The sequence below is a fragment of the Saccostrea cucullata genome, unplaced genomic scaffold (genome assembly GCF_032062105.1).
Source record: "Saccostrea cucullata isolate Sc308-1 unplaced genomic scaffold, CSIRO_AGI_Scuc_v1 ctg1064, whole genome shotgun sequence".
Classification (NCBI taxonomy): Eukaryota; Metazoa; Mollusca; class Bivalvia; order Ostreida; family Ostreidae; genus Saccostrea; species Saccostrea cuccullata.
This window is the reverse complement of record NW_026924085.1, coordinates 69,238-83,122: the sequence shown is the minus strand read 5'-3', so window position 1 is coordinate 83,122 and position 13,885 is coordinate 69,238. Positions and strand designations below refer to the sequence as shown.

Here is a 13,885-nt window from a genome sequence, read left to right as displayed (position 1 = left end):
ATAAAAAAGTCCTATTGTGGTAGTACAAACGACACACGTACGGCTTCCTACTAGCTTAGGCTAGTGGGATAACCCTTAAGCTTATTCGGTAAAGCAAAGAGGCGTCGGGTTCGATCCCAATTAAGCAGAGGCACGTAATTTTCTCTGTTACACTATCAAAGTATTTATTTTTAAAAAAGAAGTTCGGGACAGTCTTTACTCCACACACACATACACCCAGGTCATTAAAAGTCTATACAATTTACGAATAGATAGAATGTATTGTCATAGTACCTGAAATTTTTTAAAGAGTGCGACAGTTTTCTTTTTTATATCCAAAGGAAAAATATCATTTCTTTTAACACAAGTTAACTATTTGCATGTTTTAGTTTCGAATGTTTTAATACGGAAGACTTCTTGGCTTATTGAAAAGATATTCTGCACCCAAGAATAAATTGTATTTGTCTCTTGTAGTAGAGTTTGATCCTTTTCTTCTAAATATATTTCTTTTCAATAATTTAAACATAAATATAATCATATGTTAAAAATTACCAAGAAATAATGATTGAACACTTTAAAATTTGATGCACCTAATCTTCATTGATTTGATTTAAACATGCATTTATTGAATTATACAAACGCATTGGAAACAAATTTGACAACTTTCAAGTTCTTATTGTGAATGAAAGACTGATTTCATAACGACATCCGAAAAAGAAAAGCGTCTGCATGCATACGTTTCAGTGAATCAGAATTTAACCTCCATCCCCACCCAGTAAAATATATGTATTTTTAAATCTTGTTAATTAAAAAACAAATCTGCAATTTATATGTATGAAGTTAATCGTGAATTAATTTTGAACCGATCATTGTATATAAGCCGAATAACTAACCACAATACCAGAATATAAATTTTATATGAATCCCACAAGTGACACGTACACTCCACAACTTCATTTCTAGGAATAGAATGTAAGGCTTATACTAAGCTTCACTGTTACCTTCCTGAGAAAGTACATGCACACATTATGATTTATTTAAATCATTTTAAATGCTAGTTACATTTTAGTATTGGTTAAAACACGCATGTCAAAAATAGCAACAGAAAGTAAGAGAACGGGTAAAACATTTTTACATGTAATATTCTTCGATCATCGTAAACGGGAGGGGGGGGGGGGCATGTCTCATCTATGGACATTCACGCTTAATTGATTATCTGATTTAATTAAACAAGAACAAGGCACACATCTTAAGCTGTAACTTTTGCTATTTTTTTAAAAAAAAATACTTAATTGTTGTAATTTATAATTTTTTGATACACGAGAAGCTGTATGAATGGGTTAGTTGATCAAGCACGCAATATTCAAGCCGACCAACATGTATTTTTTATGTTCGATAAATCCTTTATCGTAGAATATAGAGCGATTTGATCATTGACTTTAGTATGATATATTCAGATACATGTATTTACATACTCCAACTTCCTTATATATTGAACAAATATAGGCATATTAATTACATCGGATTAATATATTTTGCATAAGCGTCGGAACCCGGGGGGGGGGAGAGGGTAGGAGGGGATTAGCCCCCCTTTTTTTCTCTATATTAAGATATACTTAATATAGTCATTGGACATTGCTGCGTAGGCTTAGCCCCCCCCCCCCACTTTCCCTTTCCATTGACATGTTGCAATATAGGCGTAAAATGGGGAAAGTGGTGTGTTTGGAAAAAAAGGTTTGGAGTTCGAACCTACCCCCCCCCCCTCCTCCCACATAATTGGATTTTCGTGTTTAACCAATGCACATTTCCCTTTTTTTTATTGCTTGTCAGGTCTTTTTGAAGGTTTAAAAATTCCTTATACCTACCCCCCTCCCCCCCCACTTTCAATTTGCTTCCGACGCCAATGTTTTGAGCAGATTTGTACCGTACTAATTTTGCATTAAACTGCCAATACATGTACATGTTCAAAGCAACTTTTGCAGGAAAAATTTATTAACGTTGTAAAAATTTGTTACATCTTTACATTTAATAAATAACGTGTAATTGGTAGCAAATTTTCATAATTTGAAACGCATATTCATATTCATTTAATTGCGATACAACAGAGGGAAACAAGATTATTATTTTCCAGGGTAGATGTTAAATCGTGAAATGTTGGTAGTAAAGTCTTTGTCGGGGAAATAATTACTTCAGGTTAAATAATCCTTCATACTAAAGGTTAAAATAAATCATTAAAAAGAAAGTCTTTAACCTCTAAAACGTTTAATTTATACTCCCATACTGTATTGATGTTTTAAAAAGGGCTGAATGTGATGAGTACCGGAGACGTTACTACATGTACATGCAACAGCCTGATTCAGCGATTTTATACATGACCAAAATTATGTTGTTTTCGGGAATCCAGAACTCCAGAATCTTCGTTAGTACATGTAGATAAACCATGCACAAAATAGTTTTAAAACTGTTCAAACAGATTGTATGAATTTGTAACAATTTGAATTAATTATAACATTTTAGTGATGTATCATGTTTGCCATTTTTACATTCGGTGTATTGTGTATAACCTCATCAAACAGATTATGAAAAGGTTGATAAACATACGTTCAATCTGTTTAATTCTCAATCATGAATTCGAAATATTGTAGACAGTGGGACTGTTACTTACAATGTATGCGAGCATCCGTAAATTCAAGACGAAATTACATGTAGTACGAAGTATCCAAAGAAATAAAGCAGACAAGCGACACAGAAGAAAGGGAAGGGAGGGGGAGGGGAGAATTTTTTCTACATTTTTTGTACAACATGAGAAGGTGTTCAACAATAAAATAAATTGAGAAGCTCAAAAGGTCTTTCTTCAAAATATTCATTTTAAATCGACAGCTAAAACTAATTCCGGAAGAAGTGTCCAAATCAAATACTCTGTGTCGTACCTATAGAGAATACTTTTTTAAAAAAACTAAACTTAAATATTTTTCAATAACAGTTCACGTTTTATTTATATAAAAGGCAGCGTTAACTGTCCCAAACCAGTTTACATGTACACCGTTTACATTGGGTTAAATTCATTCCATAATTAAAAGAGAAGTAATTCAGGTCAATTTTCATTGCATCGCTATTTAAATAAAAATACCTTAGTTTAATGCTCCTTTAAAATTGCATGTGCATTACGACAAAATAGCTGGACATTAAGCTAAAAAAAACTATCTTTAAAAACGTGTTTGTTTGACCTTTTAAAATGAACAGACTAAAATCTTTTTAAAAACTTGCAAATAATTTATTCCGGTTTTTCTCATCCTATTAACAATTTTAATGCCTTCAATCTTGTTCAACACTGAAAATTTCTGACAAAAAAAAAATTCGACCTACCTACCAATGTAATTTTTTAACCCGAATAGGGAGAAGGCAAACAAACTTCATTTCAAAAACGGCCTTAGGGGAATTTTTCAGCCACCACTGGAAATCTTTAAAAAATACACACTTAATTGTGAAAAGGAGATATCACACAGCCACTTGACGGAGAATAAATTTTTAATAAATAAACTACATCAAATTACACCCAAGAATCCGTCTTAGTGTATAAAAAAACAACATCCCCCTGTTCTATTGCGGAGAGTTTCTCTCAAGGAGACGTTTTTACGTCGCATTTACCTTGTTGACTTTAGACGCGTCTTTTGACGTTACGTCATAATAGACATAAGGGAGGTTTTTGCTTGGCGCGTCACATATATACTGGTGTCTGATAAAATCGTGGTACTTAATCCTTTTGCATAAAAAATGGTTATTCCAATTTTTTACTTTAACTTTCATCAAATACTATCCATAAACCAATCTATGGCCTAACTTTTCAGTGTCAAATTATTTCTCAAGTTTGCATTGTTTAATTTGTTGTCTTTTTTTTTAATGGAAAGTCTTATTTACCTCCTAAATTTGAGAGTCTCATAGTATCGCGGTATAGAAAAACATGGAAACTTGTGGCTGACATGGACTTCAATTTTTTTTTTTAATATATTTACGGTGTAATTCTACATAAAAAATAAACAATTATACAAACTAAAGACTTTCGAAACACGAACTTTATTATGGTTTTTACTAGGTTATAAAATCAATGATCTATATATGATAAAAACGGGAATGGAAATGTGTAAAATTACGTTTTATTTGAATAAAAAAATTACCGACGCATGTTCCATACTTTTTAATCATCACAAAAGTATACATTCGGACGACAAACAGATAGTAATTCAACAGAAAGGATATGAGCTATGTATCTGAATTTTTGGAATATACCGCGATACAATAGAACCCGCGATATAATGAAAAGCGAGTACCAACTAAGAACGGCCATGCACCACCACCCACCGAATCAAGATAGAGCTCTCAATCTATACAATACAGATTGGCAATATGAAATAAAATAAGTGCGGCATTTATTTTATCTGATATCAAATAGTAGACGAGTCTAAATTAGCTGGAGAACTAAAGCGTTATGGGCCGCGTTATGGTACGTTTTATATTTTAGTCTCTGACAAGAGCGTTATGGTCAAAGACTAAATTATACTTGTAAAACCTTATAATGTTACAGTTCGATTCAGCAATTAGTCTCAGTGCACAAATGTTCTCTTTATAAATGTAATGAAATATATACCCTTAAATTGCTGTGCAGTGTAGGTACGATATTTAATATTTCATATCTAAACATTATTAATTTTCTCCCTCCTCTTCTTTACAAAAGTTTTTATAAATGTATGAATGATATATGAAGGTAAAAGAAAACACAACAAAATATGTGTAAGATTTTTTTGGGTAAAAACAACCAAACAACCTTACAACACTTAATTTAAGACTGAATAACCAATAAAAAAAATAACCTGCATGTAATGTACGAATCCTGATTATCTTACTAACTTAATCGCTCGTTTTGGCTACATTTTCATGCAGGAATTGTTTACAAAATATATTTGTATACATTTGCTAAGATATGGGCTTTTTGCAAGCGAAGTTGAATCATGAGTAATTAGGTCAAGCATTGAAATTAAAGATTCCCAGCCTATCCCCATCTCTACGAAAGCAGATACATATATCAATCATTAACATGTTGTTGCAATTGAATTAAGGCCCTAGCTGTGAAATGATTGCAGGACCGACCATTTTTATTGAATCTGTTATCAGCTTCTGACAAGATCGATTAATTTTGTGTGATTTTTTTATTAAAAATTAGTCGACAAAGATATTCCGCAAGTCAACGATAAAACCACATAATATTCTACATTTAACGTATTTACTGTTTTGTTTAATTAAAAAAATAAGATTTTATATTTTTTTCAAAATGTAACCCAAATTTTATTTTTATTTCGTTTTGATATATTAAACATTTTTTCTTGCGTTATCATTTTAGCAAATGTCCCATTTGTTATGAATATATTCAACGATTTCTTGATAGTAAAAACATAAAAAAGGGGAGTAATCAAATGTTGAACTCGCTTTTGATTGGTTGGTTTGGATATTGAATTTCGAAACTCGAATTTTGAATCTCGAATTTCGAATCTCGTATTTTGAAACTCGAATCTCGAATGAGCCTTCTGGGCTTTCGTAAATTTCTTACTCGGGCATTTTATGCGTGAAATAGGTACCACATCCATAGAAACAATATGCAATTACAAGATAAAGATATATGATATAATACTTTAAATTAAATGCCAATTAAACCTATTTTCAACATCATGCGGTGTGCATTTTGTAAAGATTTACATTCAAAATATGCAAAATGTGGATTCATCAAAATTCATGTCAAAAGAATATTTGAAGTTTTTAATTTAAAAAAAAAATCGCATTTATTACTTGTGTCTGGTGTGTTGCCGACATAAATAAACACTTTTTGATCATTTGTATTCAGAAACATGCATAAAATCTTGATGTGTACAGACCGACCCTCAATTTTTCTTAAACTGACGGCCATTTGTAATCTCTGAATCACGTGACTTAGGTGATCGATGTTGAACAACAAACATCAAAATTATTAAATAGAATGATTATAGTTAAATAAAATCCCATTTAAAAGTGATTTTATCGAATGCCGTGAAATGGCCTTATACAGTATCAAGCTTTCCAAGCTGAGCTCTGTGTTTCTCATTAGAAAAAAAAAGTCAAGAAAAAACCCATTTTTGTCTTTTTTTGGTTGGATTGTAAATTTCGGCCTTTTCGCCCTTTCGTACATCATTTTTAGCCTGTAAGTACATACATGTATAAATGTGAAATATGTATTGGAAAAATTTCTTTTATATAATCTCTTCGACAAAATAAAAATCAATTATTCATATGTAAATGTTAATGTTAAAGGGGCAAAACTGACTCTTTTCTTAAACTGTAAATCACTTTTTTTCACAAGAACTTTATTTTCGCGTAATTATACGAGACAGTGTGCTCGCGAAAGTTTCATTCTCGCGTATAATAATATTCCTTAAGAATATATAGAGCAATAACCACAATTCGGGAAAGTTTTGTCTCGCTAATCAAGAGTCGATGACTATCTCGCGAAAATAAGGTGTTGCGAAAATTTAGCGATCTACAGTATAGCTCTTTCAAAGAACAGAACAGAGTTTGTAGCAAAAAAATATACAATTTTCATAATGAATTTTTCTAATCTATTCTCAAAATTTTCTCACAGACGTAACCGTTTTCAACGCTCCCAGGCATATCAGAGCAGATAAATCCATTTTTGCTTTTTGTTCTCATATTGTTTTCTCCAGGATTATTTGAATTTTGAATCTCACAAACCCCTTCCATCGGGATCGATGTTCCATCATGAAATTTCCAAGTTCCGCTTTCTAATACGGCTTGGACCCAGGTTATAAACTCTCCAAACGCTCTAAATGGTTCTGAGAAAAAAGATACAAAATCACAGATGACCATCTCCAAAAATTTGTTTGGTTGCCCTTTCCCGACTAAAAAACATTTTACAATCCAATACAAGATTTTTTTCCCTTCTTATTCCCCTTGTCTCGTCAACAAATATGTGGAAATTTTATTAATAATAAAAGAAGTCCCCTTGTACCTACCGACCAAATTATTTTAACCGAGTCCGGAAAGCGTAAGCAAACATTATTTTTAAGGTGCCTCAGGCAAATAACAATAATTTTGTAGAAAGCGTAGTAAGTACACCTTAATTTCAATTATTAAAAATTGGTACAATGTACGTATGAGATTTAAATTGTCTTATCCCCTTAATGACATTCCATTTCTGACTTAACAAAAATAAACCTCACTCATGATCATAAGTAGATAAATGTAACCATTTTGAATATTTTAAAGTTATACACTGTCAAATAACAAATTTTCTTTTGGGATTTAAATATCGTTGATTTCAAGGTATGAAAAAATTAACCCAGGAATTAATGCCACCACTGATTGCAAATTTTCATTATTTTACTACTGGACGAATTCTTAACCTCGACAAACCCATATTAAACAAATGTACTTTCCTTAAACCACAAAAATTTGACCCTTCAGAAATGTGTGATTTTACAATTTAATTATTTTAATTAAATTTTTAACTTAACGTTAGGAAACAAAATCTATAAAAAAAAATATTACCCAAATACATTTTGTAGATTTCATATTTCCTCTTAGAATCGATTTTGACGAGATCTCCTCCCTCATCTTGACAATTCTGACGGGCTTTCTCGTAAGTCCGAAATTCTGAGTAGTACTTTAAACAAATACTAAAATCTTCTGTGTCGTAGAAGGTATAATTCGCAAAACAGTTTGCTGCAATGAAATGTATCAAATTGAATTACATGAAATTAATATTAATTATTATAATCATGAATTATTCCATCGTTGTGTTTTATCTTTTATATTCTTTGAATGTGAAAGGGAAAATTACACACAAAAAATGTTTAAGCCAGGGTTGAAATAAGCAAAATATTATGTTCATATCTATGCGAAATATTTGAAATAGAATGTATACAAGACCGATGATATTAATAAATATAGATAGTTATAAGTCATAAATGTTTGATTTTCAATCAAAAAATAACAGAATGTTCTTTCACCCGAGTGAATAAAACTCTCATCAGAAACAATAATAAAACAAGGTAGCGTTGACAAAGAAAACAAGTTAATAGGCCTATAATAATACAGCAGAATACGATTATAGCTATATTTAACACGATAATAAAGAATTGACGCTAATACCGAAGTGATTTTCATTCCATTTGTTTATAAAATAAGTTCACAATTAATGCATATAGCGAATTACACTACGAATCCGTACCTGACACTGCATTAAAGGTGTGCTTTACTATATCTATTTAAGAAAGGATTCCCCCCGTTGACTACTTACATGGTACAAAAGAATCCCATGCCGGACCCGACAATACATTCCCCAGCATTGGTTCAAAACAACATATACATCCAGTAGAATTTTTGTCATAACTTAACATGTAATATCCGTAGACTGTATCCAAACAAGTACCGAGACACTTGAACCTGTTTCTTATATGGTTGAAGTAGATGCAAGAGTCTTTTGGATAAAAGTTTCCTTTAACTGCAAAACTTTGCCTAAATCTCGTGGGTTTGGCAATTTTGAAATGATGAAATGTTAACGTTATGAGAAGATGCAGAATATATGATTTAAACATTTCGAAATCACGTTGTTGAATGCTTCATTCTTTGAATGATAAGCGATGTAAACCTCTCATTTCTAGTTCAAATAAAGTGATCGAAAGGGCAATTTAAATGTTAGGTTTTCATTTAAAATGTTTGCTTTGCTTTCAGTAGACAAAATCGGTTTCTAATCTTTATCTGTTATTCTCAATATTTGATGCCGTCTAATATTATTGTCTGAGAACAGTATTTCCGTTTGTCTTGCTTTTTCAATAGTAATATTACATTTTCAAAAATCGATGTTTTCGCATTGCAAAAAAAAATTTAGAAATGCCTTAATTTGTCTTATCAGAACAATCTTTGTTAAATGTTGTAGCATAGCAGTTACTTGGCATGCTGATTTCTTGCAGTTTCTGATACAATTAAAACTGATATTTATATAGGATATTGTATATAATATAACCATTACCAAATGAAGGAAAAAGTTTTTTTAATATTCTTTTATGAGAAGTGGTATTTCTCACATTCACACGGTTACACGATAGCCAATTGTTTAGGCGCTTACCTCATTATTGAGAGGGCTGTGTTCGATTCTTATTTTCGATGCCACGACAACGCATGGCGTATAAGGTTTGTTTAAAAAGAAACAAAAATATTTTGACTTTTTGCACACATTAAAAAATGATGAATCGTTGACCATCAATGTTCAATAACATCATCACCCGACTTTTCTAATTAAAGTATTTTCTGTTTCTATCATGCTTGGTTTTGTTTCCGCTAGGCCATGGTCTAGCCTTAAGAAAAACACGTCCAAATTTTGTAATATACAAGAAACAAGCACCTAGAGAATACAAGGGTAGATATGTATTATTGGATTTAAAAAAAAAGAGTTTAATCACTCATTATCCAGACCTTTCACTGGATTTTTCTTTGTCTCTTAGCTTGCGTTTTGAAGCTGGGGAATCATAATCTCTTTTATATGTTATATGTACTCAATAGGATACACCAAGAATCGATCAGCACGATATGTTTTTTTTCATTACATGTCTATAAGGAGATGATTTTCACAAGTGTGTTAAAATACGAACTATGTATCAATGTGAATATTGATTAGAATCAATACAATAAATAGATGTGTCCTTTCGACACACTTTTCTAACACACTTTTTACTTCCTATACTAAATTCAGTTTAAATGAATCCCTGAATGACTAAAATTGAGAGTAAGACGAATAAGCAGTTTATTCAAAAGGCGGCAAAATGAAGCATAAAATGTGTCAATATCCAAGAAATGTTTACTCTAGATCCACCACTGTGAAATCTTTGTCTTTTTCTTAACCATAGTTATACTGTAAGCACAATCAGAAGTATCCATTTGTACGCTAAGTCATTATATACATGTAATACGGTGGAATCAGTTTAATTCGTGGAGGTCAATGTTCAGTGTCAATGTAAAATTTTCCCTGTTCGTGGGAACGTTATTTCGTGGGTTCCCTTTTAATACGATGGTTCAACAATGAATCGATATGTTAACAAAATAAATGTTCCTTGAGATGAAAATTCGTGGGTAAGGGTGACCCATGAAATCCACGAACATTGGCGCCGTACTAACAATGATGATTCTACAGTGCATACAATTCTGATTACAAGTTAAATATATAACAAACAACCTTTTTAAAAATAATTTTTAATCGGAAAAAAATATAGATATACTTATATATTTCTAACGGGAAAAACAAAACACTGATTAATTATTTTTACCTTGTGTTCAAAAATATTACATAACATATAAAATGACATCAGTTGCAAAACAATGCTGTCAACATTAGTTGCGTTTTAGTTGATTAATTGTATTATATTCTGGATCTATCAGGTTTTAAATTACCGTTTTCCAACATCTGTTTCAATATTGATGTTGTGCTGACTCAAATTTGAAATTCATACTTTCTCTTAATGAGAGATTGGACTTTTCAATATTTTTTGTTCATATTTCGTTTTTTCATTCAGTAACATTACTCTATCGCCAACCTTAAATAAATGAGCTTCGAAATAATTGAATCACTGGTCAAGTTCAAAGGTCGTCTCGAAGAAAAATTAAAACAAAACCCTAAATGCAGAGAAATCATGAACCATGAACAAACTCGATGTTTGATCATATACCATAAACAAGAAATCGTCCATCGACTACTAGTCAGAAACACAATGTGAAGTAAATGTTCTACATTTAGCTGTGTATTCCTGTTAACGCCTTTGGTGGAAAGCGCCATCCACTAATTCAAGTACAAAACTTAATGTCTTGTACATATACACATAGATAAGAACATTATGAAATGCGCAAAATCAGATCGACACTTACTTGCTCAATAAATCAATAGCCGCCAAATATCTTAAACGCTAAATACAATTCATTTACAGTATTCTTTATCATGACCTGGTGTATCTAAAATTTTGTAGGCAATGCTGTGTAAGAATTTTTGTAGATTACTAGATTTCAAATGCTTTTCAACACATTACACAGCGCCATACAAATATATAGTTACATAACATTTTGCTTGGCAAGGTCATTGAGCCCCCACGAAGTAATCATCAAGGATTCCAAAATGAATTACTTAATTCTATAGATTAAGTGTTTAGTTCCTTGTCCTTACGAGAATTATATAGAGACGTCAGTTTATACCGTTACAGCGTTTCAAATTTAGACCTTTACTTGACACTCATGGCCATTTACCAGTGAAGTTTTTTCTCGTGCCAACACCTAACACGAAACAGGTTTTATTCAAGGTACCCGCACTTTCAAAGTGCAGAGCGCTTGTTGAAGGAATAGTTGCTACCTATTTGTATCGACTTAACTCTGTCGCGGCCGATGTTCGAACCCAACATCCTCCGATGATTCACCAATCACTGCGCTACATTATACACGGGTGGTTTATTGAATTTGTCAATCAGTTTTAAACCGTTGAAAAAATATTTTTAAAGGATTTTTAACCAATGTCGATTAAAGCATCATTTTAGAAACTTGTGCACAACGAGTGCTTGGAAACGAGCACTTTAAGAAGCAATGTAGACCGTTCCGTACTGCGTTGAACTCTAGACATGACGTCGTTGTGAAATCTAAAACCTTAACTGCATAATAATAGTTTATTAGCTTAAGCATGGGCCTATTTAATACAAATACCAACATTACAGAGCATAACTTTAAAAAAATTTCATCGCCTTCGCATTTCTTGAACCTTCAAAAATTTAATGTTCTCTTGGACCTTTTGTTACTCAAATACCTATACATACATAGATTAATTTAGAACTTCTATATCAAATTTTATTTCAATGCATATTGTTTAATTATGCCGATTAGCCTTGTTTGATTGGAATTCGTGACAAATAAAGATTGTTGAAATCTAATTAAGTAGAAAAAGTTACATATAACGTGAGTGTCCAAGTTATGATAAATATCAAAAAAGATTTTTAATGATTTTGAATCGTAATCTTCCCCTATTTTCTTTTTTTTTCTTTTCTCCTCTTTGCTTGTTTGTTAGTTTGTGTGTGTGTGTGCTTTTTTTTGTTTTTCTTTTCGTAAACGAAGGCTCAGTCAATTACGCTGATACAACGTTCTTAACTTTGATTATCTAGAATGATAAATTTGAGGATATTACATAATGATCGATCAAACCCCCTCCGATAATTAAAATCCTTGGACAGGTCAACAGGGACCCATGTCAACTCCAAAGGTCAGATCAGGTCCCAGGATCATGAAAAGACTTAAACTTAAGTCAAATTTATAATCATCCGTTAAAAGTTTATTGAACAAATCTCTAATTCTGCAGATAACAAGACTTTCGTAAAGCAATATTTAAAAAAAAAAATTCATTTTTGCCTATTTGACTCAATCAAAATTCTAGAACAACATGAATATTTTGACTTAAGCTTAGGATATTTCATGATCCTGGTGCCAGGTACCAATGAGGTGTACGTATCCCTCATTGACTGGTTACAACAGTTGGGAACAAAAAAGCTGATATCCTACAATTGGGATAAACCAAAATGCAACCTATTAGAAGGTTATTTTTTTCTAATAAAGTACTTTTAACAATTTTTTAATTAAGAAACAAAATGCTGGAAATCCTGCTGAGATCCTTGCCTGTAACATCAACTTATCAGTAAGTATATGTAATCTGCATCAGTTAAAAAATTTACTTACTGAAAACGTTGAGGAGACATTCGAACCAAATATACGTGAAAGTGGAACATTTTTGCAAAAGCAAGGAAAAGTCAAGATGGCAAAACTGAAGTGATCTTGTTTGTCAAAGAATTTAGCTGGTCAGTATCGTCTCTTATCATTAAAGTTTAAGAAAATTGATAATTATGGTGTCCGTTATTTTAAATTCAATGTTTAAAGCCTGGTCCATGCATTCGCCAGGTATTCTAATTATAATGAATTTTTCAGTGTTAACATTTAAAGAAATATATTTTTATTTACGTATATTTTTATTGATAACATCGTTAAAAGCGAATGAAAAGTTACCCTTTCCCCTAAGAAAAATAAACAGAAAATAAACTAAAATTCTACTTTTAAATGCCATATCACACCAAATTCTTTTTTTTCTATCAAATTCAAAACTTCGAAAAGCACTCACCTTATTCAAGAACAAAAAGTTCAGAAAATCAAAAGCTCATTTTAGAAGGTTTTAAATGTAAACATCGAATGAATTATACATAAAAGAAATCGTTTTCCAGCATATTTAGATTTCTAATGTATAATGCCTATCAAAATATTTAATGTTTTATTCGTATCATTTAACCTTTAATGAGAGACAAACATATTTATTGAAGTCAATGGGACTCATTCAGAAAAAATCGAGATATTGATACTGTTACATGTTGTTGCATATTCACATTCAGAGGTATCTAGATCGCACTTTATATTAATTTACAAGTAATCAATATCATTCTTTGATTATTTAACGAAATAAGAGAAACATATAACTTGATTTCAACAGTTACTTTAAGTTAATTTATTTACAAATTAAAGTTATTTCAAAACAATTCTGCTTGATCAAGGAATCTGGCTCTGGGTTTTAAAACATGATGATATTAATATCAGGTTTTGTGGCATTGAAATTGATTTCCACCATGCTGATGTATATTACAGTATGTAAAAATAGAATAAGAATAATCAAATGTCTAACCAACAATAAGTATGACCAAGGTTCTCAATTGGTCTTTTACCATGGTGGTCCCGCCACAATTACATTTTCTATCGCTTACAGTTAAAAAATCAGCGCCACAGTTCCGCCATAGTTAAAATA

The 13,885-nt window shown here is 31.5% G+C and overlaps 1 protein-coding gene across 1 annotated transcript in view; it reads right to left on the bottom strand.

Moving 5' to 3' along the window:
- Positions 1 to 8,369, bottom strand: part of LOC134265673 (uncharacterized) — a 31,209-nt gene extending 22,840 nt beyond the window's left edge. Inside the window, exons 1-3 of the mRNA XM_062747891.1 lie at positions 8,321 to 8,369; positions 7,570 to 7,743; positions 6,642 to 6,854 (exon numbers count right to left, since the gene is read on the bottom strand). Of these exons, the coding sequence (XP_062603875.1) occupies positions 6,642 to 6,854; positions 7,570 to 7,743; positions 8,321 to 8,369 (436 nt within the window). The remainder of the gene's footprint in view (positions 1 to 6,641; positions 6,855 to 7,569; positions 7,744 to 8,320) is intronic.
- Positions 8,370 to 13,885: the final 5,516 nt, after the last annotated feature.